This window comes from Anoplopoma fimbria, chromosome 3 (genome assembly GCF_027596085.1).
Source record: "Anoplopoma fimbria isolate UVic2021 breed Golden Eagle Sablefish chromosome 3, Afim_UVic_2022, whole genome shotgun sequence".
In the NCBI taxonomy this organism is placed as follows: domain Eukaryota; kingdom Metazoa; phylum Chordata; class Actinopteri; order Perciformes; family Anoplopomatidae; genus Anoplopoma; species Anoplopoma fimbria.
Window position 1 is genome coordinate 16,448,726 of NC_072451.1, and position 27,831 is coordinate 16,476,556.

The 27,831-nt window shown below is 43.2% G+C and overlaps 1 protein-coding gene across 1 annotated transcript; it reads left to right on the forward strand.

Moving 5' to 3' along the window:
• Window positions 1-643: 643 nt before the first annotated feature.
• Window positions 644-27,323, forward strand: bcl2b (BCL2 apoptosis regulator b). Its single transcript, XM_054627618.1, is given in 3 exon segments — window positions 644-1,390; window positions 1,393-1,748; window positions 24,157-27,323. Coding segments are annotated over 3 exon segments (687 nt in total). The 5' UTR covers window positions 644-1,197; the 3' UTR covers window positions 24,295-27,323.
• The last annotated feature ends 508 nt before the right edge of the window (window positions 27,324-27,831 follow it).

The following is a 27,831-nucleotide window of genomic DNA, read 5'->3' on the forward strand; positions in this document are numbered from 1 at the left end:
TTGTCACAGCCATTTTCCTTCTTTTATGTGATACTGTTATATATGAACTAAGTTGGGTGTTGGGGTTCGTGAGGGCTGCGGGTTTAAGTATTCTGTTTGAGGAGGTGAGATTTTAATCTTCCATGAGGAAACTTTCCAGAGCAGAAACAGAACAAAGGATGCTTTGCTTGTCCCATCAGAGAATAAGAAGACACGCAGGACAGATAGAGGTGGCTAGATAGGGAATGAAAAGAGGGAAATTGTGTACAGGTACATCAATTTTGTACTGCAGGATTGGATCTCCATCCACAAGGGGGTGGCTGGACCACATCAAAGCAGCCCCTCAGCCCCCTGAATGGCATGGGCCTGTAAACCTCATGAATTAACCAGGATCCTCCAAGAGCAAAGAGACCTTGCCTTATGTTCTGGTCAGCAGCTAAATGAAAGGCTTTTTTTCCTCTGTTGATATTTTTTTTCTGGGTTAAGATTTGTGGCTTTCAGTTTCATTTATCCGTTTTGTTTTTTTTAAACATGAAATAACGAAATTTGGGCCTGATGAGGATCTTAGTGCAGTTCTTCATGTGCACTTGGGAGTCTCCGAGCGCAGCCAAAGGAATCACTTTGCGTAGCTGACGTCAGGAATACCTCACGAGCAGCACTGGCGGTGAGCAGGGAGCTGCTGCGGAGGATATGAGGAGCAATCGTGGAAGAGGAGTCAGTCCGACCTTGTCTGGCCCGCAGTCCCGCGCCTGGTTGTGCGTAAAACGCGGCTAAAATAGTTGGCGCCGTTCTAAGCCCCCTTTCGGGCTGCGTCCAACTTTGGCCCTCATTCATGTTTTTTTATTCGCAACACAGTCCACGTCTGAGTGATGTGCACAGGAATACCTCTTCCGCATATTGGATTTCAATGCAAAGAGAAGGTCGCCAACGTCCCTCTGAGGATTCGGGAAATGAAGACTGCTGCTGACACGGACTCAGTATTTTTTTTACTTTTGAAAAACGTTTTTCTGCGCAGTTTTGATTGAAGGATTTTTTCGTCCACTCGCGACGCGTTCGCCCCATGTGTGGGATCACTCGTTGCATTGCATGTATTAGAAAACAAATCGAGTTTTTGGATAAGCCTGGGCGCTGTACATGGGTGCACAGATTCGATCACAATGTATTTAATTTAAGACAAAACCCCCTCTTGTCTGTATAAAGTGCCAACATTAAGCCGGGATGGCGAACGAGTGTAATCGCAACATTGTGGAAAAGTATATCTGCCATAAACTCTCCAAACGGGGCTACGTGTTCGGATTTGATGACGTCCGGGATGAAGATGCCGCTGATAACGGCTCACTAGTCGTCCCGCCACCGACGCTGGTCCGCCGGTGCCGTGAAGCCGGCGGACCGGGGCCCGACAGCGAGAGCTCCCCCGCCTCTGCAGACGGCTCCCCCAGTCCGACCCGACCGCCGCCACCCACCGGGTCTTACGCGAGGCTGGAGACGAACTCGAGAGACTGTACCAGCCGGACTTCACGGAGATGTCGCGGCAGCTGTATCTGACCTCCACCACGGCGCAGAGGAGGTTCGCCGAGGTGATCGACGAACTGTTCCGGGACGGGGTGAACTGGGGCCGGATCATCGCCTTCTTCGAGTTCGGGGGCACGGTGTGCGTGGAGTGCGCCGCCAAGGAGGAGATGACCTCGCAGGTGGACAACATCGCGGAGTGGATGACGGAGTATTTGAACGGACCCCTGAACAACTGGATACAAGATAACGGGGGATGGGTAGGTCTGATTCCGTGTAGTTGAGCGCTTTGCAGATGTGTGCCACGGGGGCGCGAAAGTCCTCTTTTGCTCTGGTTGAAGACTTTTTCAATTAAAAAAAAAAATGATCCAACTGTATGAAGGTTTAATTTATATCAAAAGGTGCATTCTGATACCACTTAATAGGACACAACAAGACGCCATATGATAAGTACAAATCTATTTCTCTAGATGCGCCCCCAACCTCTGTAGACATGGACGGCCTGCCATATGAAAGCTGCTCTGATTGGATGTTCATAGTGGCTGTTAAACCTGTTTAACCAATCAGATCGCCTCCCTTTGTCACACCTCCTAACGCTCCACATAAATCCCTCCCTATTCACAGGAGAGCCAGTGACAGCCACGCAGCTGGAGCAAAAGGGGAAGCCCTGTGTGTTCCAGGGGCAACTCAACCTTACAGAACTGATTATAATGCATCGCAGTAGATTGATCTTTAAGGCATTTTCAATATTTACCTACATATAAAGCGCTATGCTGCAGAGTGCTCCAGTGCTGCTGGGATGGGACGTGTTAGGTGGCGGTTGTAGCAGGAGGGAGCAAGCCAGACGCATGTCAGCAAACAGGGAACTATTGCATTAATGTGTTTAGGCCCCTGGGCACGGCTGGACAGGGCTCAGCTATCAGGGCCAGTTTACTGCACGACACATGCACACGTCAGGTACCAATGAAGAGAGGCATCTACACACCTGCCTGCACACATGTGACCTACACATTCACAGAGAAATGAAAAGAGTTGAATCTAAAGAATAAAAGTGTGCAATATCATGAACATTTTTGCAACAAGAGCACAGGGGCCTCCTCTTCTGTGCTCCTCAGCAGCTATTAAACCAATCTACCATGAATTAGCCTCTCATTAGCAGAGGTGCTCCTAATGAGAGCATAACATTTGTGCAGCTTGGTTATCTTAGCCAGAAGGTATCACAATTGAAAGGGGGCGTCATCAATGATTCATATTGAACATCTCACCTCAAAGGGAAGGACCGTTTAACATTCCCCTTGAGTCTACCTTGCCCCCTGGAGGTGGCAGGTTGTGCCACATATCAAAGGAGGGCAACAGAGGGAGGGCCCTCCAGGAACCCAGCGTTAATCTGCAGCCGCTGTGTTTAACATACAGTCCTCTGTGCATCTAGGTTGGAACTCTTTTGTCTGCTTTTTATTTTTTTTAAGGCCTGCGCCTTGAAAAACCAGCGCAGGCTGGGCTGCCGTGATGCCTGCTCAAGGTCTCTGGAGTCTGTGCCCCCTGTGTAATAATGTAGGTCATCATAGTCTGTGTTTTCCAGCTGGGCGGAGATGTCTGTACTGATGCTGCTCCGCATCCACTTGAGAGACAGAGAGTACTGCCTTTTAATCCAGAGGATTATTCAGGATTATACGAAAGCGCATGCTTCCACTTTGGGTCATTTTAGTGGATTTCTGCTCTCAGCTGTGAGGAAACTATATCCAAATTACTTTGACTCAAACTAAGCTCTAAATCAATTTAATACAAAGTATACAGGCAGTGGAGCTTGAGAGTTTATACCTGGAATGTTTTGGGCTACAGCATAGACAAATAGGAGCCTAACCGTCAATGGTGTTGATTTATATAATCATTTGAATGTCAGGTGGGGGATTTCCTGAGGTGTGTGTATTTCGGTTATTACCTGACATCCAATAACTGACACTGCAGACAGAGCTTTGTCTGTGCTCCACATTGTGTCTGTGAAATTCAGCTTCTCCTTTTTTACTGTTCGACTTTTGGAAATATGGAAAAGTCACTGCGTCATTCAGCATGTTCCATTAAGGTTGTGGTCCCATGGTGTTTGGAGCTTTACTCTCAAATACCGAAGAGTCTTGGATGTTTTTTTGGCAACTAACCGTTTGTTGATTTTATTCTGACGTCCTTCTGAATTATGCATCCACAGCCCAAATTGTCCAGATTTCTTTTCAGACATTTCCCCCCCCGAGTGGTCTCAGGGCTGTAGCCAGGATTTTAGAGATACTGAGCTCATGTGTCCCCTTGTCTGGAAATATCCCTTTATCCGTTAGATTGGAAAATTCAAATATGTTGAGTCAAAAATGCTGAAATCAACAATAACAACCCCACCACGTGAACCTTTTTCTTTAATTTTTTTTAATTGTAGGATGTGTAAACACTTCTAGTTGCTAAAACAAATTCCCAGAAAAACCAAGGACATGACCTCAGTGTCCTCTGGTCCCGACAACGGCTGCCACTGTTTGGATGTGATGTGGAAAACAATCCGTTTTAGTGTGAAAGCTTTTTGTGAGGTACCAGATGTGCTACATTTGTACGTCAAACCTGCTCAGCCTTGGTTTTTGCTAAAGGTTTGTACACTAGAGGTGAGACTTGTGTTTTCCACCACCCTTAAAACAAAAGGTGGGGGCCAATCAAGCTATTACTGACATTTTCACACGTGAGAGTGGTGTGGAAACGGCTTTCTATCAGCCGCCCTCCGTTTCATGTTGTTTTTGAGACAATTTGAGTCCAAAACAGGAGTGCCCACTAATCTTTGTTGAGTCTAGGCATCACCGGCGGTGAGTCAAATACACCTTTAGAGAAACACAACTATCTGCCTTCAGACATAACAAAGCAGTTACTGTATTTGCAGGAAAAAAACAGCTGAGGGTGGAAATAGCTCCAATTCTACACTGATTACTTCCCACACTGTCCTTCCATTGTCCTCAGCGCTCAGTTTTCCTCCACCTGTATAAATTCATCCTCTGTGGTGGCAGAAATTGCACTCATCAGGGGACAATTTTAGGCTGCAGGACCCAACCACACGTGGTGCACCTGTGTTTATTTACAGGTCCTCTCATTAAACAACCAAGTGATTGAAAAAAGTGGAACACGGCGTCCCACTTCTGAAATAACATGCTTGACCTCAGACATTTTGCTGAGGGGGCGGCTCGGAGCGAAACGCCAAAATGTGCTTGAAGAGAAAAAAACAGCGGTTTCACAACTTTGGAAGGCCAACTGAGAGTTGCTCCAAACTGATATATGTCAACAACTATCGGATAGATTGCCATGAAATTATGCACATTTAGTGTCCCCAGAGGATTTACCCTACTTCATCTATCACCATCATTAGGTCATTTTTATGGCTCTATAGATACCTTCAAAACTGACGAGATCCCATCAGCCTCAGGTGTGTGTGGTGTTTACAGCCGTTTAGCAAATGTAAGCATACTCTACGAAGGCAAACATGGTAAACATACCTGTTAAACATCTGCATGTTAGCAACATCCTTGTGTGCATGTTAGCATGCTGACATTGGCCCTGTATAGCTAGCATGGCTGTGGACGTGTCTTCTTTTCATCTAGAAGATGAGACAAAGGCGTTCAATCACCTGAAAGCCTTTTTTTGAAGTCTCAAACAGCAGGATCAGGTGTCTGAGGAATGCTGCGATCCAGGCGGCCTATTTCTCTCTCTCTGTGTGTGTGTGTGTGTGTGTGTGTGTGTGTGTGTGAGAGGTGAAGACAATGTCAGTTGGCTTGGGTTGGGTCCATCCTGTGGGGGATTCCCTGAGCACAATCTGCTAGTCGATGGGTGGGACCCGCATGTTGCTACGCTGTCGCGGGCATCTGGCTGCGCCCCACTCCTCTCCTGTTGAGGCTGAGTGGATCTGGGACAGCGAGGAAGTCATTAATCTCCATATAGGTGACATGTCGGCAAAGGAGAGGAGGAATAAAAAACCAAAATAAACTCACTCACAAAGGAGGCACACGAACAGGAAAGCAGAAAACAATTCCCAATGAGATCTCACTTACATCCAATTTGTGTCTCCTCGATGCAACTACAATCTGTTAAAACACAAGTCAATACTAACCGCAGAAACGTTCAGGAAGTGTTCATGGCTATGCTTCCCATGGCTTTGAGCTGTTCTTCCAACAAAAGGGAAGCTATCTTTGAGGAGACATGCTTTTCTAATGTAATGAGCTCTGTAAGGCATGATTGATCCATCCGTTCTGAGCCAGAAAGCTTCTCTTTTTCACTCCGTTTGCTGTCACAGTCGGTTGTTTTTCCCTTTTTTTCCATCTGTTAATTTGTAGTTGTTTATCAGTCTGGCTTCACGTAATTAGAGCCCGGGACTAACTGCGCTTTCTTGTTTCTCGCAATCAGGCAGATGAATAAACAATTGCTCATGCAAATAGAATTTAGGGTTTTTCCCCCTCCCACCAATCATTCCAAAACAAAGAAATAACATCATTTCACTGCTGGAGAACTGAAAACTGTCTGGAGACTTGGACAACAATGTTATCTCTTGATGTGGACTCTCAGCTCTGTAGTGGAGACTGTACACTACAAAAGAGCTCAGTGTGGTGAGAAGCCAGCCAAGATTTTCCCCCGTAATGTACCCCTTTTGCTGCGCAGGCCTTGGTCGCTCACCATCTGCCACTGTGTTTACACCCCGTCAGCCCGGCAACTGTAATCTCAGAAACATTTCCTACAGAGGCAGGCTGCTCTGGGCCGTAACTCTCTGAATTAGTCCGACATGAATACTTTCTTTCAGGAACAAGCCTGAGGTCTCTCTGGTATCTGGGTCTTTGTCCCAAATATTCAGTCCTGTGTCTGGAACACTTTGGAAAGCCGGTTTATAACCCTTTCTAGTCAAGGTTTAGTTTGGATTTAGAGTGAAAATAAAGTGACTGGCATTGGTTAGTTTTTATCTATCTGAACCACTGCCTGAATGGAACTATTTGTTGACTGTTCGGTACCTATGACATAAATTACTTTCCATCTTAACTTAAAAGTGTCCATCTGTGTCATTCCCTGCAGAAATGCCTGCTTTGTAGGCAACTAGTTATTTTTTCCACATCATGTTTTTTTGTTTTGTACAATATGTCCCCACGAAAGTGTTCACAAAAGAAAACTGATAGATTTTGGACCTTTTTGTTGCCATTTTCACCAAACAACCAAGTATATGTTCTTACATCAACGCTTGCTTTGCCTCATCAGCCTACAGCCTTTCACTACTACATAGAATCACAAACATACGGTTTTGTTGCAGCTTGATACGGTGATATGAATAATTCAGATATTTATTCAAAAGTTCAACTGCAATTCTTTTGTTTCTTTGACAATAAAACGGAGTCGAGCCTCAAACTGCAGACACGTTGTCAGTCTTAATTATAGAAAAGGCTGTTATCAAGAAGACACACTGTCTCGCTACAACTAAAATTCACTCAAGAAAAAGAGGATTTTTACGTTACTTTTGACTGGAACGTAAGGTCAGACATGGAGTTTGATCTTTTTCAGCTTGACATGACGCTCCTCGCTTTTAAGATATGTTCACACCATCTTTACCATTCCACACATGGCAAGCCTTTTAATGAACACGTCAGAAATGTGCACCTTTGTTGTGAATGGAAATCCCTTTAACAACACGGTTAGCACATAAATACAGTTATCTTTTTTTACATTCCTGGAATATAATTCTGGTGTTTTGTGAGTGCTCTGCCATGAAACTCACTTCTCCCCAGAGAGACCCTCCGCCCCGTCCTGTGTGCTTATTTCTGGGCCTCCTCAGGAGAGGCTCAGGAATGTCCGCTGGGGAGCAGCGACTGTGAATAAATAATGGAGACGACCTGGGTGTTTCTTTCCTGAGTGGCCGGGTGTGTGCGGATTCTGTTGTCGGACGATCATGTCAGCTGAACATGCTTCATACAGTAACCACTGTAGACGATTTGCGTGCTGACGTGTGTGGTTTACTTATGTGTGTTTATTTTGTCCCTTGCAAATTGTCTCTCTTTATGTTGGCCTCTGGGGCCATGTGAGCCTACGGATTGGTGTTTGTGAATTTAGACATATGATTGTGTTTGCTTTTATCGTTTTGCTCAAATCAGTAATCACCTCAACCTGCTGTTTTTCCTGTTTTATGAGGGGGACACGTGCAAGAGCTGTTTAAAAGCACTACTATCCCAGTCAGAACACACACTGATGAATAATATATAAAGCAGATAAACTCGGACAGTAAATGGATGTCCCTCAAGTAGAAGCCCAAAAGCTGTCTGCTGCACTCCAGTCGAGGGATTACCTCTTCTTTTCCCCTTCTTCTTTCTTATCCTCTTTCTCCCTCTATCTTTCTCTTACCCAACCACAAGAGACATACTCATTTACACACACACACACGTGCCTAATCCCTTCATAAACAACACACTAATACCATGAGACCTGATTTCAAGTGTCAGGTAACGTTCCAGATTCCTGAAAAATGCAGGAGACATGTGAGAGGCCTCTAAACATAGAAGCATTACCGTCACTTCTCCCCGTGTGGTCCTTTAATAGTCATGTTGTTACACATAAATCCCTGCACAGTTTGCCTCTGTGCTGTCCTCGTGTTCACATCACAAAGTCGCCGCCGATCAGCATGGAGAAAAAAAAGGTCCCAATGAACCATTTCAGATGGCAGACAAAAGAGTTTTCCACCTTTCCTGTCGTGGTGGGAGCTGGATAATGAGGGGCCTACTGAGACACTGGTTGACTTTGCCACTGGGCAAACCCTCACAAGCTGCGGAGCATATCAATATAGGGCAAGGTTAAACGGTTCCTCTCATTGTCTAGTTACTGTAGATATTTTTGGGACGAACCCCCAAAAGGGTTTTAAAAGAGATTTGATCTTCTCATTAATTCTGTGCAACAATAGCCACTACTGATTGCAATGCAGCTGGGAGTGTCTACTAAACTATTCCTTGTTCACAAAGACTGAGCCTGTTGCATGCATAGCACAACCTTAATAGTGTTAAAGGGTCTGTTCACCTAAATCACAAACACAAGATTTTGACCCCCCGTTGACAGTTGTCATTCCCAATATAAAATGAAAACGGAGGTTAGCTGAATCTCCAGGAACTGCGACATTGTTCTGGGAAGACACAATGGTGTTTTTTTTATGACAATAAATACATTTTCATTCACCTCCACTGTATTGGGGACTCAGCAGCAAAGTTGTAAGCAGTGATTACCAATGTTTGGGCCACTTGATGGAAATGAAACTATCTGTAATTGACAATATTGTACATACTTACTTTTGGTTTCGTTTTGGTCTCCACCAGTGGCCGAGGGAAATACCTTTAGCTGTGAAATGCTATGCTATATTCACCAGCTAGTCGCCAACTTTGTCTGCTATTTGGTGCAAAGGAAAAAAATCATGCGACTGCTGTAGCTGAAAATGACAGATAAGAGTGGTGAGACGGAACCAAAGGAAAGTTGCTGGTCGTACAACCAAAACAATGAGCTGAAAGGCTAAAATGCGACAGAGCTGTGAGAAACTGCAGCGTCAAGTGATAATTCTCTGTTCCAGTCTCATCACTACGAGCAACACCTTTCACATTCACAGTAATTTGATCAATTATTAAAGTAAAAACATGGACTGTTGAATCTCTCTGCATGGCCAGATACCAACATGGGTAAAATGGTAAAATATGTTTTGTTTGTAATTTGGGTGAATTGACACTTAAAGGTTTACAGAGTTAATAAGCGCATACACAAGACAGCAAACACAGAAGCGGATGTGCTGGTGCAAATCAATTATTTGCTGTCCATAAACTGGCTGTGTACACACTCGCACACATATGCATACACACATACTGTGGCACATCAGCGTGTATACACAGAAGCGGATGTGGTAGTGTGAATCAATAATGCTGTGTTGTCACAGTGACATGTGAGCCATGGCAGGGAGCAGATGGCCCCGGGGTGCCTGGCTTCCTGTTAGCTGTGCCATTCAGCCTCACCACACACACACATCCACATCCACATCCACACACACACATACACACATACACACCACTACCATCTCTGCTGGGATTTCCCTGTGCAACTAGCCACAGCACTGGCCATTATTGGCTCCTCTCTGAAATGTACATGCCCGCCCAAAAAAATTGCCAGATGATGGTAATAGATTTCTCTGCCTTGTCCGTGGAGGTCTGGGGTAAATAATTCTCGTACCCCCCTCCCCAATGTGATATTTGGCAGCAGAGCAAATAGCCCACAGGAAATGGGATCTGTTTCAGTGAACGCCGAGTGAGGTCAGCCGTTTCTCGGATATCACTTTGACGATGTGGCAATGATTGAGCATTTCCGATGGTTCGTGTTGGCATTTCTAAACAAAGACTCAATTAACACAGTGAACCAGTGGCTGTAAATGTCAGGTTGTATTTGAAGGTGGTGTACTGAAATACATGCTGAGGGAAAAAGTGTCACCGCGGAAAGACCTCTGCGAGACACTTTTAAGCGGACGACTTTCAGCCGTGGGTGCAACCGAGAGCTTCCACTCCTGGTAGAGCTCACACAGCGCCACCCTGTTGGCATCCACCTTTGATGGGCGACTGATTAGGTTTGAAGTGCGGTGAAAATGATTCCACCCTGACGTTTGGAAGATGAAAGCTTAGCCAAGGGAACGTTGCTGCTGCTGCCGCTACCTAGTGTTTCAGGGCAACGAGTGATCAGCATTGAAACTCTTCAACGGCTCGGACTATTGATGTCCTCTCAAACCTACAACCAAATTCTGTCAGCACGCTGCAGTGAACATACATTTTGTTGCTGTCACAGATAAACCCTGCTGTTTTCAGAGGACTACAGCTGCATGCTACTTCTGACGGGGATATCTTGCCGGCAGGATGCTTACCCAGTATTGCCGTGGTGTTATATTACATCAATTCCACTGGGTCTACTCTGAAGATGTGCTGCCTTTAATTGGTTGCTGGGCTGTCATTACAACTTCAAATAATGACAGATACTTCAAAGAAAACAGGGAGAGTTGAAAAACAGGAGAACCGACAGTGATTCCGTTTCTTCTTTGGTATTTTGTTTAGCATTTTCTGTATTTTCTCTTTTTGACAATGCAGTTGTGCCGACGCCTATGTATGTTCTAAGGACGCAGTCCTCTTGTGACTTATGTCAGAGCAAATATTTTATGAGGCCTGGAGTCAGTTATGTTAGGCGCCATTTTGCTTGATAGAGGAGTGTTAACTGTGACATGTCTAGACGGGCCTCGTGTCGGCAAATCTAACCACCAGAAGTTTAATCAACTCTGCAAATTGCCCTATAAATTGCTTCGTTTATCTTTCATATGGTAGTGAAAAAGCTGTCTAAAAAAAAAAAGGAAAAAGAGCCCAATAAATATGCAGTTTCTCTTGATTAATCAACTATACTATATATATATATATATATATATATATATATATATATATATATATATATATATATATGTGTGTATATAAAAAAAAAAAAAAGACCTTTGATTATCACTTGGACAAATGATCAGCTAGCTTTGCAAACTCATTTTCTGATACCAACCAATCTTAAACCCCTTGACCTTCAATGTCATTAATTTGAATTAATGCAAGGCCACATTCCTGCATTCCAGGGAGGAGGGTGGCTTAAATATATTCCTGGGTGAAATGGCTGGACTTCACAAGGTGTCTTTGATCAGGTGGTGAGGCTAACACGGGTTTAGAAGAAGGAGGAGGAGGTGGAGGTGATATGGAAGGGCAAGCAAGCAGAAGACTTATAGAGCTATAAACAGGCAGTCCAGGACTTCTTGCAGCTACATGTGCTGCAGCCAAGTCAAGACTGCTGAGGTAACTGCTAAAAAAATAACAAGTACGGATGGTTGGCAAAGTACAATCAGGCCACCAAGGTTGAAAGACCAAAGCACAATGGAGGTAGTGGAGCAAATGTCTTTGATTTAATTTGAGCTCATGAGAGGTGCAGGAGTAGGAGTAGATTAGCTCACTCTGTAGAAATGTATAGAGCAAAACTGGATAAAGTTGCCTGTTAAAGTCATCTGACTCAACAATCATCTGATTCTCAGCTGATCCATCTGCTGACTGAGAAAGTAGAGGATTGTACTTGTGAAACAGCCACATGGGCATTACATAGCACAAAATATGAATGACAAAAATATGTTTAACAGCCCCAGCTAGATATACAGTATGTGTGCATTTTTCCTGTATGATTTAACGCCTCAGTTTTAGACAGGATATTCTTATATTTACTGCACAGCAGCATCAAGGCTATTCAGACAGTCACTGAATACCACTAATGACATTTTTCATGGATTATTCCAGAGAGAAAATGCCAAAAGAGAAAAAAAAGAAAATCTCCTTTATAATGACACTGACGTGTGCCTTATTAGCTTTCCACACATTTTCACACCAGACCTGCAATGTCAACAATAGGCAACGTATTATCATTCATCAGGTAGGCTGTGCTTGTGCTTTGGTCTCCACATACAAGACAGGGAAGGTCACAGCGCTCTGAGTGAGCAAACCTGTTCAAGATAGTTCAAACAATCGGCCGTTTTGAAAGCGTGCTGCTCAACATAGCTGTCTCCAAGGTCTCTGTTAGTCACATTGAACTCAGACCAAAGGAAGGATAAAAGACCAGGAACAGAACTAGAGTCTGCCCTTGTTCTTAGCTGCTTCAATAGGCTTTAATTACATTCATCTACCATAGAAAAGGATTTGAATGTTATTTTATGACATAATGCAAGAGTGTGCAGTGCAGTCATGTTCCTTGCAGTCGACTTGGTTAACTCAAGGTTCCTTCCTTCTCATATCAGGCCTCTCGAGCACACACACAGTGCAGTTGTTTGTTTCCACACATCAATGCATTCCACTCATTCCTCTCCCCCTTGATGGAAATCAACTGGTTGCCTGAGAGAGGTCATTGAACTTTTCCCCAGTATTCCCAATCCCACAGAGGGAACAGGGGTTGGAAAACGTTTTCTCAGACAGGAGCGCGCTGGGGTCCATTCTTAGATTGCAGCTGACAGTAGAATAGAACGTAAACTGTGGATGTATGCTTAGATGCCTCAGCCGGAAGTTAAGTTACGCAATAATAAGTATTGCACCACAACCATCCCCCCATCTCTGTTTCAAAATGACCTCATGCTCCATGCAGAGTAGAGAAGTTTTGTCACGCATTGCACAATTTCAGCCCTTAGCCGGTGGGGAAGCTGCTTTCCTTCCCATATTGAGTTTTGCTTTGTCTTCCAACATTCTTCTTTAATTGATGCAAATATGACAGCAGTACACAGCGGGGGAAGAAGTATTCAGATTTTTCACTGAAGTTAAACTGTGAGAATAATCTATTATAAACAAGGTCCTGGATTCAAAATCTTACTTTAAGGACCTGTGGACATATTTTTTTAACCCACTAGGACAGTTTTGGTTGTTTCACTTCTGAGATTTTCTGTGTTTCTGTGAGTCACATTAGTTTGAGGTGGGCGGGGCTTGATTCAAAAAAGGGTGATGTCACATATTTCCGTGCACCAATCAGGATTTAGTGAAAATTTGAATCAAAATGATGTAGGAGTAGGAGTATTAGCAAATGGGTACTAACAAGTACTCATGTGGTGCCTGTGACTGATATGTTATTAATATTTATTACATTATTACATCGTTAAGTAAGTAGCATTACATTGTTGTAGCTGGTCAAAGCTGGAGCGCAATTTAACTCTTTTTCTTTTTTCTTTTTTTTACAGCATGCTAGTTTAGTTCAACGTTAACAGGAAAAAAATAAGTTCTGCAACACAAAATTGGTTAAATGTTTTGTACTTTCATCTTTGCTGTTTTTGTGAAATAATTAATTAATTAAGTCTTTAGACCGCTAACGTTATTTAAAAGAAACCAGTTGAAAAGTTTGGGGGGTGGGATGTCTCTGTTCTCAGTCAGTGTTCATACTTATACCTATATAATGCACTGTTATTTGTATATAACCCGCATAATCGTGAGCCAGGGCTGCCTTAAAGGAAGTCGGGTGACGTAATATAACTAAGCGACAAAGTTCACATCAGGAGGAGGTCGAGCAACAGCTCAAACAAACACGGGATTTTCACCTATGAGACCGCTGTTCATGTCCCGTGTGAAACCAACTCTACGTTGATTTATTTTACCATACCTATGTTACGTAACTTATGTACTTAACTAATGCCACGTGCAGAAGTTACATAACAGACATGTTTATTTTAGGTAATAAACATACTTATATAAACTCAAATCACAATCGCTTACTAAACCTAACTAGGTTTTGTTGGCAGGCGCACTGATGGTTTGTGTTGCTGGACATTTTTGTAAGATATCATACAAACCATTGTATATAGATATATGTTGAATTGTTAACAACCCATAGACGTCTGGAACGTGACAATGAGCCCCAACTACTCATGTATTTGTTTTCAAAATAAAATCTTACTATAACTTCAGCTGTCAGATGAATATAGTTGAGTAGAATACCTTTAAATACTACTAAAATACAAGACTTAAGTAAATGTACAGAGTTACTTTCCACCACTGGCAGTGGTTGTCTTTACTTTAACTTTGAGTAACATTTCATTGCGGTTTGGCTCCTCTATTCCTCACTTCAAAAGGTGTTCCTAAGGGAGCTGCGCCTGAAATGGATGATTGTTTTCGCCGACATTATCGGACATCTGAGATCCTGGATCTGCTCTGCTCCGCTCACAGCGTGCCCTGTCCCAGACTGTGGCCTCTCTCATTTACATGGGTACAAGGAGAACACGACCTGAACCTGAAACCCAGCCCTGTGTACTCCAATCACGTAAACCGCTCTGATATCTTGTTGCCAAAACTTGACAAGCTTTCATTTAGCACGCCCAACTTTTACAAGACGTCTCCTGTATGAAAGAGGAGACTGTGAGAGGCACCGGGCGGCTAGCTTTGATGTTCTGATACTTTCTCCTTCGCCAACATGTTTAATTCTCTATTAGATGATATTACACTGGATTTGTTTGGCACTGCTTCCTTAATTACAGAGGTAACTTGGGATTTCATCAAAGGAAAAACATTCCCGCTTTTAGAGAGCATAAAATGTGCCCATTTGTTACAGTTTGCTTTTCCTTAGACTTGGAGCTAAGATTTAAGAGTCAGTTAATGGCTCAAAACAAATACAAATCTCCTAGTTACAGCGTCTAACCAACTGTAGCTCTCCACTGCTGCTCCTCCTCCCTTTCTCCACGGTATTAGTATGACTACATGTTTGGCTTGCCTCTAGTCTTTTCCTAGTTACGCACACAGAGTCTGTGATTTAACCATACTTGGCTCTACCAGAGAGAAGCCATAGTCTCAAACCAGATGGTGATGTCATCACCGCTGCATCTGGCACAGGAAGTGACTTAATACTTGAACTGGCAAGCTCTATTTTTACAAAGATTTAGTCAGTCACTGCTGCATGAAAGCATCATTTTGAACACCACGATTGTGTCATGCTGTTACATCAGGGCTTAGAAAAAGAAAACCACAACAACGGAAAAAGTTGAATGCACCGTTTTAAGAGAAACCAAATTACTTCATTTCTTGGGCAAGTTCAGAACAACCAGCCACCACATGCGCTGCAGACCAAGCGTGCTGCAGATGGTGATCCCACACATCCCATTCATTACACCATATACAGTAGTCGTTTCTGGCTTCCGATCGGTCAGCCTATTTTCGGCTTCGCTGCAGTTGGGATTGTGGTTGTGTGGTCTGGAGGTCTTAAAGGGTCAGTGGATGTGACTTTTAATGCTTGAAGCAGCGTGCCGCCTCTGTCACAGGAAATGAGCCTCTCCCATGGGCTCAGTTTGTCACAGGAGAAGAAACAGGCCACCTGGGAATCTGCTGGTTCCCACGGTCTCTATCAGAGGTTCCTATCTCAACCAATCAGGCAGAGCAGCTTGGCTATGGGGGGGCTCCCACGCTCCCTTGTTATGCCAAAAATAAGCCAATATTCTGCTTCCTGTACACAGCAATCCACAGATGATTTAAAGCCGTTTGAAATGTGAAAGTTGTATCTCTATGTCTAATCATTAACCCAAGCTGCAGTGAATATGAGTAATGGCGTTGTTTTTTACCTGCTGAGTGCTTCTGTGTGTTTAAAATGCCACATATACTACTTTTATTTACCGAGAGGCTTTTTTAATACTTTATAATTGCATTCTGGAGTGCTAAATTCAAACAAAACAACTCATGGAGGTCGAGAGTTTCACACAATTACCTCAGAAAAAGCTGCACAGTTCTTGGGCTTTCACACGCTTACATGCATTTTTAAAGCCACAAACGTGTCACTGGAACAGCCGATGTAGTGTGCGAGGCTTCCTTGGAGAAAAACACAGAGCCATTAGACAGCCGAGTGGCAGACATCCCGTCTTTACTGGAAAGCCACTCGAGCCAGGTTTAATGCACTCAAAACACACCAGCCTCCACAAGTGTGGGCGATGACTCAGCGGCACTCTTTCCACTCTCTCCTCTGCTCTCGCGCGTCATCGGTGGCCTTTTTAAAATGGGCCGAGCAGCGGAGATGCGAGTTGTTTTATTAGATTGGTGAGTTGTTTTATTAGATTGGGCAGCCCTGAGCCAGGAGCTCAGATGAAGCCTTATATTTATAGCGGCACAGAAGTCTTTGGGCTTGGACTATTGTCACTTCCTCTTCCGCTGAGGGGCAGGATGGGCTCTGCGCAGACATCCCCTTTCAGCTTCATTGTATCTATTTATAGGAAGCCATTGTGCCACTCTTTGGCAACTGTGAAGGATTTTGGATCAATTGTTCATGTTGAAAAAGGTTCCAAGGTCAAAATCAGAGGGCTGGCTTGTTTTAAAGAATGAGAGAAACATATCGACGGAGCCGCAGAGGCAGTCTGATTTACTGTGAGGGAAAAGGATTGTCTCTCTTTGCTTTGATGTCTCTCTGCTCTGCATGCAGAAGTGACTGATTGCAAGTGATACACTCTGAGCTTCAGTAAGGTGTGCAGAGATGCAGATAAACCAGGAATGCAGGAGAAGAGCGTGTGTCAGGAGAGCAAACACAGTCTGCATCCATCCACAAACTCTCCGAGCCTGCAAGGTCATCCAGTCCTTCATTTCATGTTGGATCAAGGAGGTTTAAATAAAATCAATGGGCTCTGCGACAATAAAGGGCCGGCAAGGAACATATCACTGCTCAGTCAAGGTTAAGTAAACATATCAGCAACGTTTGTCTGCAATCCGAAGAACTAGACACTGCTGCTCAAATTGGACGGTTTACCTCCAGGGGTTCTCCTCCTCCTCCTTGATGGGGATGAAAATCAAGTTTACTGAAGCGTTTTTCATCTCCAAAAGGCACCATATTCTCCAGTGTAGAGTTACAGTCCTTATTTATCTGGCTGCTTGGTGTCATGAGGAGCGTGGGTGATTTACTGGCGATCACGTATTGTGTTCCACTAGAGCTCCCACGAGAGAGAGCGTGCTGTTTTGTAAACACACAAATGCTGCTGCTGCTGCTGAAGTAAATTTGAATATTTATGAGCCTTTAGGGTAGCAATCCAACGTCAAAACGGTTTCTCCCTTTACGGTTGAGGCCAAAGAAAGTACATTGCCAAGTACGAAACCGGAGTCTTAAATTGACACTCCAAGCGAGAGCTAATTAAAAAGGTTTTCCCCCTTTCCTTTGTTTCAAGTCAGGATAGACTTTCAGCTCTCTATTTAGCAGACAGACTGGTATTACTCCGTAGTTACCATTTGGTGTGGCCATTTTAAAAGCTGCTAATTCACTGGGTGAATGTTATTGTATCAGTTGAAAATGTCTTTCAGTAAGAAATTGAACTACTTGGTTTTACCCGTAAAGATGGATTTCATGGTTTAGAATTATTCATTATCTCTTCTACAATGTTTACAGATGTGGTTCAATGTCTCTCAAGCAGTTTGTAAGCGCTCTGTGCTAATTTAAAAAAATTACCTTATTGGATTAGGGCTACATTTATTTGTACTCTAAATTAATCTGCTGACTAGCCTATTTTCTTTATTGATTGTTTGGTCTACACAATGTCAGAAAATTATAGATAGTGCTCAAATAAACAACAATCCAAAACCCAAAGATATTCCATTTAAAAATATTTAAGAAAAAGCAGGAAAATCTTACATTTGAATTACTGGAACCAGAAAATATTAATTATTATTTATTCATAAATTGCTAGTAAGATTATTTGCTCTCTGGCAAAGAGTTAAATGAAAAGATCAATAGCACTCTCCTGTCTGTCTGTAAACTAGATTTAGCTAAATATAAGTCGACAGCCAGCAGCCGTTCAACATATTTTAGCATAAAGACACGAGCAAACAGCTAGCTCGGCTATGTCCGAAGGTAACAAAACCGCCTCCCAGTGACTATAAAGCTCACTAATCAGGCTACATAACATTTAAACAAGCATTATTGTTTTATTTTAGTCCAATTCCTACAAAAAGTTGGTGTAGTGATTGGGCCTATTTCCCGGATTTGTACAGCTTTCCACCCAGTTTGTCATCACTTGGCTGCCAGGTTGTTGTTTCCAAGTATTGCAGTATTGTCACAGTGCAGTGAAGGGCTCAGCGTCCTCAGCTCCAAGCTGTTTGCCGATGCTGACACAGGGGGATTCACTGGGTAATGAGTATTGCAAGAAACTCCTCTGTCATCTCATTTTTGCTGGACCGGTCGATGGATGACACTCCAGAGACTTGATCCAACCTGACCTTGCTGTCAAACAAGAGGTTGCTATCCTCTCACCTATTGCATGCCGAGTTTTTTTTTGTTGCATCTGTGTCCACATTCATACATAAAATAATAATAAACCCACATGAAAGAGCTATTAGTGTTTATTTGGATCAAAACAGATCAATTACATAGGACATTAATGCCTTCCTTGCATTTTCTATCTCCCATTACTCTCCCTTGGATCCTGAAATAGGAGTTTTGTTTGACTTTAATTAGGTGCAGAGAAATCTGCACAAAGCTCATTAGAAAAAATCAAAGAGGGGCGGGAGCAGTTGCAGCATATGCAATACTGTAAGTACGTTACAATGTGAATGCTTAGGAAATAAAAAGAGCACAAAGCCGCAACAGGCACTTTAATTACAAGCTGAACTTTAACCCACATCCCTTTCTCTCAGTCTCAGTCCGCCCGCAATTACCCACAGAAACGTCCCAAAACAGAGAGACGACTGCCTAATCATTGTTCTGTTTTGGCAAAGCGCTTCTTGGCGAACAAGATGACTCATTATCTTCCACACAAGTCGGGGGATCATTTCCAAAAGCAGGGGGATACCCAAAGGAACTGGCAAATGTTTGGCATTTCCTGTTACTCTTAAGATAGCGTAACGCCATCCGAGGAAGACGGCAGGGTGAAAGCTCTTCGTGTTTCTGAGAAAGACACTGAGCAAAAACCCAAAGGTCTAAATCATGTGAAAAACAAATCAGAGGTCGAGACAGGCTCTCTCCCGCTGGTGGGAAAAGCAAATCATGTGTGAAGCTTCCAGCCAGGGTAACCATGACACTCTGGCAGCAAGTTGCCACCCCATGGCTGAGTACAGGATTCTCTCAAGTCTGACTCCTTTACTCTGTATGTGTCTCTCTGAGGGATTCATTGTGTGCAGTAGAAATGAAGGGAGTGTGTAAACCTTGCTAGGCATTTTCCCATTAGATATTTGGCTTCTGTAGGGCGTCTGTGACCTTTTACAAAGCCATTGATCCAAAAAATGAATACTGTTGAGAACTGCAGCCTGGACTTTATTTCCCAGATGCATACCTGCTGTCGGTGGCAGCTGGTTTGCTTCGGGGCAGTGAGATGAGTTTTTGAGGATTATAGTCTTTTGTTGATGTGATGGATGCAGATGTTTTGTCCTTTCCTGTCCCTCCAAACTTTCTGTTTCACTTTGCCAGCTGCTTATAATAATTTTTCTTCAAAAGGCTGACATTTTCCACAATGACAGTCAATACAAAAAGATAATGAGGGACTGGAAGGAGAAAGAAAAGAAAAAGAAAGTCCCAAGGTTTTGTTTTTCCAACTACTCACATGGTTGTGACAGCAGTGCTTGCTAACGTGTGGGTGAAAAAAATTCCAGGAGCATGCCTCGGTCTCATGATATCCACCTGACACCCTCCCTCCCTCTCTCTCTCCCTCCCTCCCTCCTCCATCTCTCTCTCCCTCCCTCCCTCCCTCCTCCATCTCTCTCCGGCTCTCCCCTGGGTCAGTCTAGAGTTATCACCGCCCTTGTCCTTGTGGGATTCTTTTAAACATCCATCACCGCTCTTATGAACCTCTTACCGTAATTGGCCCACTTTTGTTTCAGACTTAAATCTAATGCCGGCCGTCTGGGACATATTGAGGACACGCATCATGAGTTTGCCATTTTGTCGAGCCTCGCTAGCGGTCAGTCACATGTACATGCTGCTGGAGCCACCAGGTTTATGTTGTTGCCTCAGCAAACTGTTATTTTCCTGGAGTAGGTGAGGGAAAAGAAGAAAAAAAAGACGGAGGCAGTGTTTTGCGAACCAACACATTTTTCCTCAGCTGACTGAATAGCTTGTTCTCTACTTAATACCTGAATCCTGGAGGGGAGGAGGGAGGGAGGGTAGCATTGTTGAAAGACAGGGTTTGTTCACAGTAGTCTAGAATAAAGCCATCTGACATTTTGCTCTCCATTTCCAGCCATGCTTGCGGCATAGGGTTAGGAATGGCAATGTCCGTTGGCCCACCACCACATCCAGTGTTTCCCATTAATAACCTTGACTGCAGTGGACTGCCAAAGTCTCACCATAGTGTCATAATGAACCATAAATAGTTTTACACCTCTCCAGTGGTGGGCTGTCTGGCTCGCTCTGGGCGCATTTCCTCCAAGCCACATGCTGTAGTTCGGCTCAGAAAGTGAAAGAGGCTCGCGGCTCCGGCCAACGTCAGCTGGCCAAGGAGTGATTTAGGAACCTTCTAAGAGCAACTCTTTGCAAGGAAGCAACATGAAACTTTTGTCTTATTAAGGAGGTGTGGTGAACCTGTTGCTAGGTATGATGCATTCTTTTGAAGAGGTGTGATTGGTTAATCAAAACGAAAGAAAAAGAACGCTCGTAGGGCTGCTTTGCGTACTAAAGCTTGTGGAAAACGCACGCCGTGCTGCTTTTAATCCTTTTATCCAAGGTGCTTAGGAGGGGGCCGCTGTGCGCTGGGATGACGATAAAGTAAAGGTAATTAAGCAGTTATCATCACTGACTAGAAATGGATGACGGTATTTCCAGCACCGTATATCCCTCAAAGTGGCTTTACTGCTCAATTTTCAACCATTTCTTGTATGGCAAAAGTCAGTCCTTTTCCTTCATATATTTATAGATATAGATTGATATTAACCAAAAAATGAAAAAAGAAATCTTCCAGCTGTAATTGGTTGTTCCTCGACAGATGACATGCGATGCGAACTGCAGCGTTCCAAAAGTTGAACTATTTTTTCTCGGGGTGCCGCCGTCAAGCCCTTGAAAGTAGGTGATTGACAACACTGCAAAGTCGGTGTCACTTTTGGGTGCACCTTCTGGCAACAAAGGATTTGAGGGCGCAAAAAAATGCAACATGTAAACAGCCCCTTAGTGTTAATGGCCATATAATGGACAGTGAAATCGATAGTCCTAATTATAGAATTAATCTCTAATAATAATAATTATGTAACGAACATCCCTGTTGAATAAATTGTAAGCCAAAGGACTACATTAAAATTAGCCTACAAAATGTTTGAAAACACAGGCCTACTTGGACATTAGCCTGTTCACATGCTGAATGTTATTATATTTATTTACTTACATTTCTTTACCATTACCCTGGTGATTTTAGTAATTAATCTATTTAATATTGAAAGGGGGAAAATGCCCTTCTTTTTTTTAGCGGCATGTAAATCTAAACCAGGGAACACAGGCAACAACCATTATCCCTGCTCGATCTCATCTGTAGCATTTCATTACCTTTATGTCAGTCGGTGTTTGGAGAATATTTTTTCTACCTCTTTGTCTTTCCACCATTTTCTCCTCTGCTTAAGAAACTCTAAAAGCCTCTTAAAAGTCCTATCTTCTCAGTTTTTCACCTTAAAGGCTGAGATGCTTTGAGAATAACTTTAAGGATATTTACTCAACTGTAGGAGGACATTTTTAGAATTTTCTTACAAATGGTGTCACTAGGAGCAACTCTTTAGTAAAAGGAAGCTTTATGATTACAGTCCTTGGCCTTTAGATTCAACACGAGAACACTTGTGGTTCGGTGTGAGATATCACAGCAAATATTGGATAAATTGCCTTGACATTTATTGTAGACATTTATGTCCCTCTCAATATGAATTGTAATAGCTTAAACCTTGAACTATGAAGCTTACTTAGTTCATACCAGTCTCTAATTAACATGTTAGCATTTCCATTGTGAGCATGTTAGCGTGCTGATGTTAGCATTTAGCTCAAAGCACAGTTGAGTTCAGTCTCACATAGCTGCTGGCATGACTGTATGCTCTTAGTCTTGTTTTTACACCCGGGATAATTAAACACGCTCAGCTGCAACAAAGGAAATGCCATGTGGTTGAAGATATTGGCGGCTGATTTAAGAGTGCAGTGTGTTTTGACACCAGAGGGCCTTAAGAGGGGAAAAAACTGCTGATCCTTCCTCCTCTGTGTCACAGACTGGCCCCCAGCCTCAGGAATGCGTCAGGACGGGAAGGGAGGAGAGGGAAACAGGAAATACTTTTGTCCCCCCACAGCACTTCAGAATGGATGTCTCCTTTTTTTAGTCCTGTGTGGGCTTTGTGTTTGATAAAAGGAAGCTGTGTATTAAGATGTGATACTTGAAAAAGTCTATTATGACCCAGTTTTGCTTCTAGATCAAGGTCGCATTAAAACGCGTGCATTCCAGTTGGAATTACACAAAACATAATTACTGTCAGTAAATTGAGTTAAATCAAGACAAATTAAAATATAATGATGATGGCTTCCCTTGGGAACTGACAGTAATGCTGTAGTGAATTAAACTTCACAATTCACCATTGTTCACAGATAGGTCAAGTTACAGCTAAAAACAGACGCATCAAAGGGGCTCAAATGTGCAGCATCACAACCCCGCTACTAATGTGGTTAGCTTCATAACAAAATAGTTGATATTCAATAGGAAACAGTTGATATTTCCTCTCTAAAACAGCTCTTTTCTTGTCGGGTTCAAGATAATCTGCTTGTGTGTGGGAGAACGAGGGGCTTAGCACCATGACTTCCTGTCCAGCTGTTCCTGCTGTCACTGCTTAGGAGCAGATGTCTGTATTTCCTCGTCGGAGACGCACAGACTTGGTATTTGCTCCACGGACCTTACATACACTCACACATACTCAAATTGTAACAGACCTCTATTAAAATTCCTGTTCTCAGCAGAAAGCAGAGTGCCCTCTGCGTATGTACATGAATATATTTATGTGGGAGTGCTGCAAGCGCTCCTCCACGCGCCAAAACAAAAGCGCACTACTCAATCTTTTGACGTGCAGTTGCAAATGGGCTCTTTTTGGTGATTCCCATGTTTGTTTAGTGTGTGTTTCTGGGTGGGTTGTGTCTCTCTGCGTGAAAGGCATCTGAGGTTGTGCGTAGGGGTTTTCTGTAAGATTAACTGGGGTGCTGGGGTGCTTTTTTTTCGTTCCATTGTCATATCTCAACAAAAAAAGTAGGTGAAATCAAAGTGAAACCAAGATTTGTATGGCTAGATACCACCAGTGGAAATGATATCGGTATATTTTTCTATATTTTTCTTATTGTCAAAATATCCCATTAAACGAAAACCAAGGATGAATTGATCCTACTAGTAATTTAGGTGTTGAAATTGTGGGCATTGTTGTTTATTTTGAGTCAGTCTGTGCTGTCCTGCTGCTGTAAATACTAACTAGAGCACCTCATGTGTATTAATCCGCAACTGAAAATAGTCCCCCATAAATGCACTATTATCTTCTGTTCGAGTAATGCTTTTTTTTAAGTATTAACTTCTATATTTGGGACCTTTTTTTAAAGATTTTCATCTCTATGAACCAATGGGATGCCAGCCTTATAGAGACAGAGTGCAACACATCATACTCTGAAAACCATTTCCACCGGAGGGGATAACAATTGTTGTAGCAAGCCAAAAACATTAGCCCTAATTCCAGCAATTCAAAGCATTACTGTAGCACTCTTTGTCTACCACCGGAGCAGTTGATAACTAAATTAATCAAGTTAGCTGTTGGCGAGCATTTGTTAGCTACGTTAGCAAGTTACTTAAGTTAGCTAAATAAGCTAGCTAGCTTTAATTCTGGGTTTTTTACTCTGTTGGTAGTGCATCCCACCACACAGCAGCTTTTACCAATTTCCTGTTGTTTACTAGCAGAAGAAATTGACAAGGAGGCCCATTCCCACAATACAAAGACAATGGAGAGCCACGCATTGTTTTCCACTCCGGTGTGGGCAGGACATAATTGCGCTCGGTCTCTATCCTTTATGGTGGTATGTTTTCTAGTAGACTCCACCCATCAATTAAACAACTGATGCAGGAACGCACTTGTAGGTAAACACACACAATCTTTGCCAGCCCTATTAACTGTCTTCCTCTCTCTGTCTCTCTTCCAGGAGGCCTTTGTGGAGCTGTATGACAGACAGAGGGACTCCCTCTTCAACTGCTCCTGGCCCTCCATTAAGACGGTCTTCGGCCTGGCTGCAATCGGGGCCGCTAGCCTCACCATCGGAGCGTACCTTACACAGAAGTGAACGAGCCCTCTTTTCTACCAGCTTTGACTTTGTTCCTCGTCCTCCCCCTCGTCCTCCTCCTCCTCGTGCCTCTTCTTTTCCCTTTTTATAGATGCCCCTGACCCCACAGAGACAACCTTCAGACTCTTCCGAATCTCGCCCTCTTCAAAGCCCCATCTCGGAAAAACTCCCCTCTTCCTCGCCCCTCCATGTCAAAACAGACACAAATCGAAACAATTGAAGCAACCAGACGAGCAGGACAAAGGACGTCATGAGAAGCTTAGATGTAATCACACTAAGCTGAGTACAACTGAGGAGAAAGGAGGTGGCATCGGTGGCATGCATCTTTTTTTTTTTTTTTTTTTTTTTTTGTTCTGCCTGCTTCTGTACTAGATATAGCATGAATGTTGAGTGTTAGTGTAAACGTTGCATGTGTCAGAGCTCATGCGGGACCTTCTATTAGGAGGCCTTGGCGATGGGGGTGCATGGACAGTGATGCCGCACACCCGGAGAGGAAACGGCCACAGACCCGCCCCTGCTTGTTAGGGTGAAGAACCCCGTTTGAACTATGGACTCCGGTTACCCACCCCCACCCCCTGTAGCCGTCCTTCAAAGGACTTCCTCCAAGGAACAGCTGCTCAGAATGTATAATGGAAACAGCTTGCTACAACCAGCGCGGCTCGTGTCTACTGCTTTCACTCCTCGGACGGCTCCAGTGAACTCTGAACACACTCCACCATTATACTCTCACCAGCCTCTAAGGGCCAGGGGAAGACTGAGCTCTGCTGATCTTTCTTCTAGAGAGCTTGAAAACTCCTCGATTGCGATCTTTGTGTTGGTTTTAATTTTTGCAGCACGCCAAATCCCAGGATTGTGTGGTTTTACCACAGGAAAAAAAAAAAGGAGGAGAATGGAGAATTTTTCAAGGAGTGAAAAACATGCTGAAGAAGCCCTTCGTTATCATATATTGATGAATATATTGAGAAAAATGTTGAGAACAGCACAAAAGAGCGAGGTAAAAGTAAAACAAAGCCTCTTATGAAGGGAGTAGGCCTTTCGCTATATAAATGGACAAGATTTGAAATGTGCATTCCTTAAGCAAAGCGATGTACAGAGACCGCTCCTCTGCTAAAATCACTCCCCTTTAAAAAGCACCATCATTGTTCACATATTGGCACCAGACAACTCTTAAAGGCTATCAGCTCTTTTCTATTTTCTACCAACGTTTCTACCAGCTTTCTTACTCCACTCGTGGTCAGGTTGTTTGGGCTCACCCAGGTTTCAGAGCTCACCCTGTCAACATGTGTCCTCCAGCTGCTGAGGCCACGCAGCGACTCGGTGCGGCTAGAATCCACTCTGACAAAGGCGCTTGTTGACGTGGACTGAGAGAAACTCGCCTGGCTACGGATGACTGCGTGGAAAACCACGGCAGCAGGGTTTAGGACTCAAGCCAGTGCGTCCCGTTTTTTCTGGAACCTGAGATGTCCCTCCTCTCTGGTCTGCAAATGCATTCAGTCATTGATTTGTTTTATTGATGTTTGTCTTGTGTTACAGTCTGATAGAAAATTTGGGAGTGCACACAAGCTCCAAATTATTTTGGATTATTCTTTGGAAAAGTGATTCTTTCTTTCTTTCTTTCTCTCGTTCTTTCTTTCCTCGGTCATTAAAACTCTTCAACTTCTTTGTTGCATGTATGAAAGGTAGGCCTGTCGTCACACAACAAATATGTGTAACCATATTTATACCAGAATAGGGTAGCATATAACAAAACAAATAACAGCAATGGAGTTGCATTTTTCTATTTATTGAGAGGTACCAGATCACAGATTTTTTTAACAGTACTTTAATGAAAAAATAATTGTTTTCACTTTTTCTATTCTAAGGAATCACACTGTAACTGATTTTTTTTTTTTTTCCTGGCTGCTATTATAACAAGAAAGATGTTTTTTTTGTTTTTTTTTAAGTGAAATTTTGTGTTGTATTAACATTGGCTTAAGGCTGCTATACTGTCAATTTTACTTTAACTTACAGCTTAAACTGCCACAGATTTACAGTATAGTTCTAGAGAGCTGGAAACCAAAGTTAACTTGTATTAATCTTTCATTTCAAAAAAAGAAAAAACAAAAGAAAAAGTAGCTTAAGGAGAATACACGTCGCTTCACTTCACTGCGTCTGTTCAGTGAGGTTCTCTCTCTTTGGAGGGTTTGTCTAGTGTTACTGTACTATATCAGCTTAACTTTTGTCAGCGTTGTGCTCCGATGATAACTCAGTGCTTATCCGTAAAATGTTGACCTGCCAGACTTAAACCTCATCTCAGTTGTCACTATAAACCACCCCATTTCTCATCACAGCAGCTCACAGTGTGTGATATATTTCTAGTTCGTGTGTGTGTGTGTGTGTGTGTGTGTGTGTGTGTGTGTGTGTGTGTGTGTGTGTGTGTGTGTGTGTGTGTGTGTGTGTGTGTGTGTGTGTGTGTGTGTGTGTGTGTGTGTGTGTGTGTGTGTGTGTGTGTGTGTGTGTGTGTGTGTGTGTGTGTAAGAGGGAACCAGAAGGTGATTTATGAGCAATCAGTAGGAGCGGCTCAACAGCAATATACTGTAACTTTTTATATTCTCTGTGCATATATGAATGTAGGCGCCATGGTTGCTGTACTGTTTTATGTCTATAATCACAAACCTGTAGCACTTAAAAAAAAAAAAAAAGAAAAAAAGAAAGTGAATTGTGTTTCTGTTGTTTACTGCTATATCCACGATAAGCTAGCGGGATCATATTGTTCCTAATAAACCGGATTTCTCAAGCAGCTGCAGTCCAAGTTCAAGTTGTGTCGGATTTGTCTTTTCATCGTTTCTCAGCTTTGTCTGTGAGCATGTCAGCAGACAGAAAGACAATAAGACGTGTCTTATGTTAGGAGCCCTGTTGATAGTCTGCTCCTTTGATTATCTGATATCTGCAGCAGAACTATATATGCAGCTTGCTTGTGTCAACTCTACAGTCTCCTTGTGAAGGACTGTGCAGGCGCAGCAGCCGCACCCCATCAGACATCAAAGCTGTCCCCAAACACTGCACTTGTCAGCTTCCCTCCTCTGCTCCATGCCCTGCTAAACACAAGTGCAAAAAAAAAAAAAAAAAAAAAGAAGAAATGCCCCGGGGCCAGTTTTTTTTTTTTTTTTTTTTTTTTTTTTTTTTCCACACCCCTGCCTCTGTTCTGATCACACTCGTCTTCAAAGGCAACGGCACTCTTGCTGCTCGGTGGAATTTGTAAAAAGCATGATGCAGTAAAACTAATATTGAAAGAGTTGGGTGTGTGGGTGTGAGTAAATGAGAGGAGAGGAGTAAAATAAAGTGTGTGTGTGTGTGTGTAGATGTATCCCTGAGGAGACCAACAGCGTAGGGAAGTTCATTTGGGCTGGAGCCACGCAATACCTCTCTCTCTCTCTCTCTCTCTCTCTCTCTCTCTCTCTCTCTCTCTCTCTCTCTCTCTCTCTCTCTCTCTCCCTCCCACTCGCCATGCATATAAAATGCATGACACGCTCTGAAGAGGAATTTTAAATCAAGCCC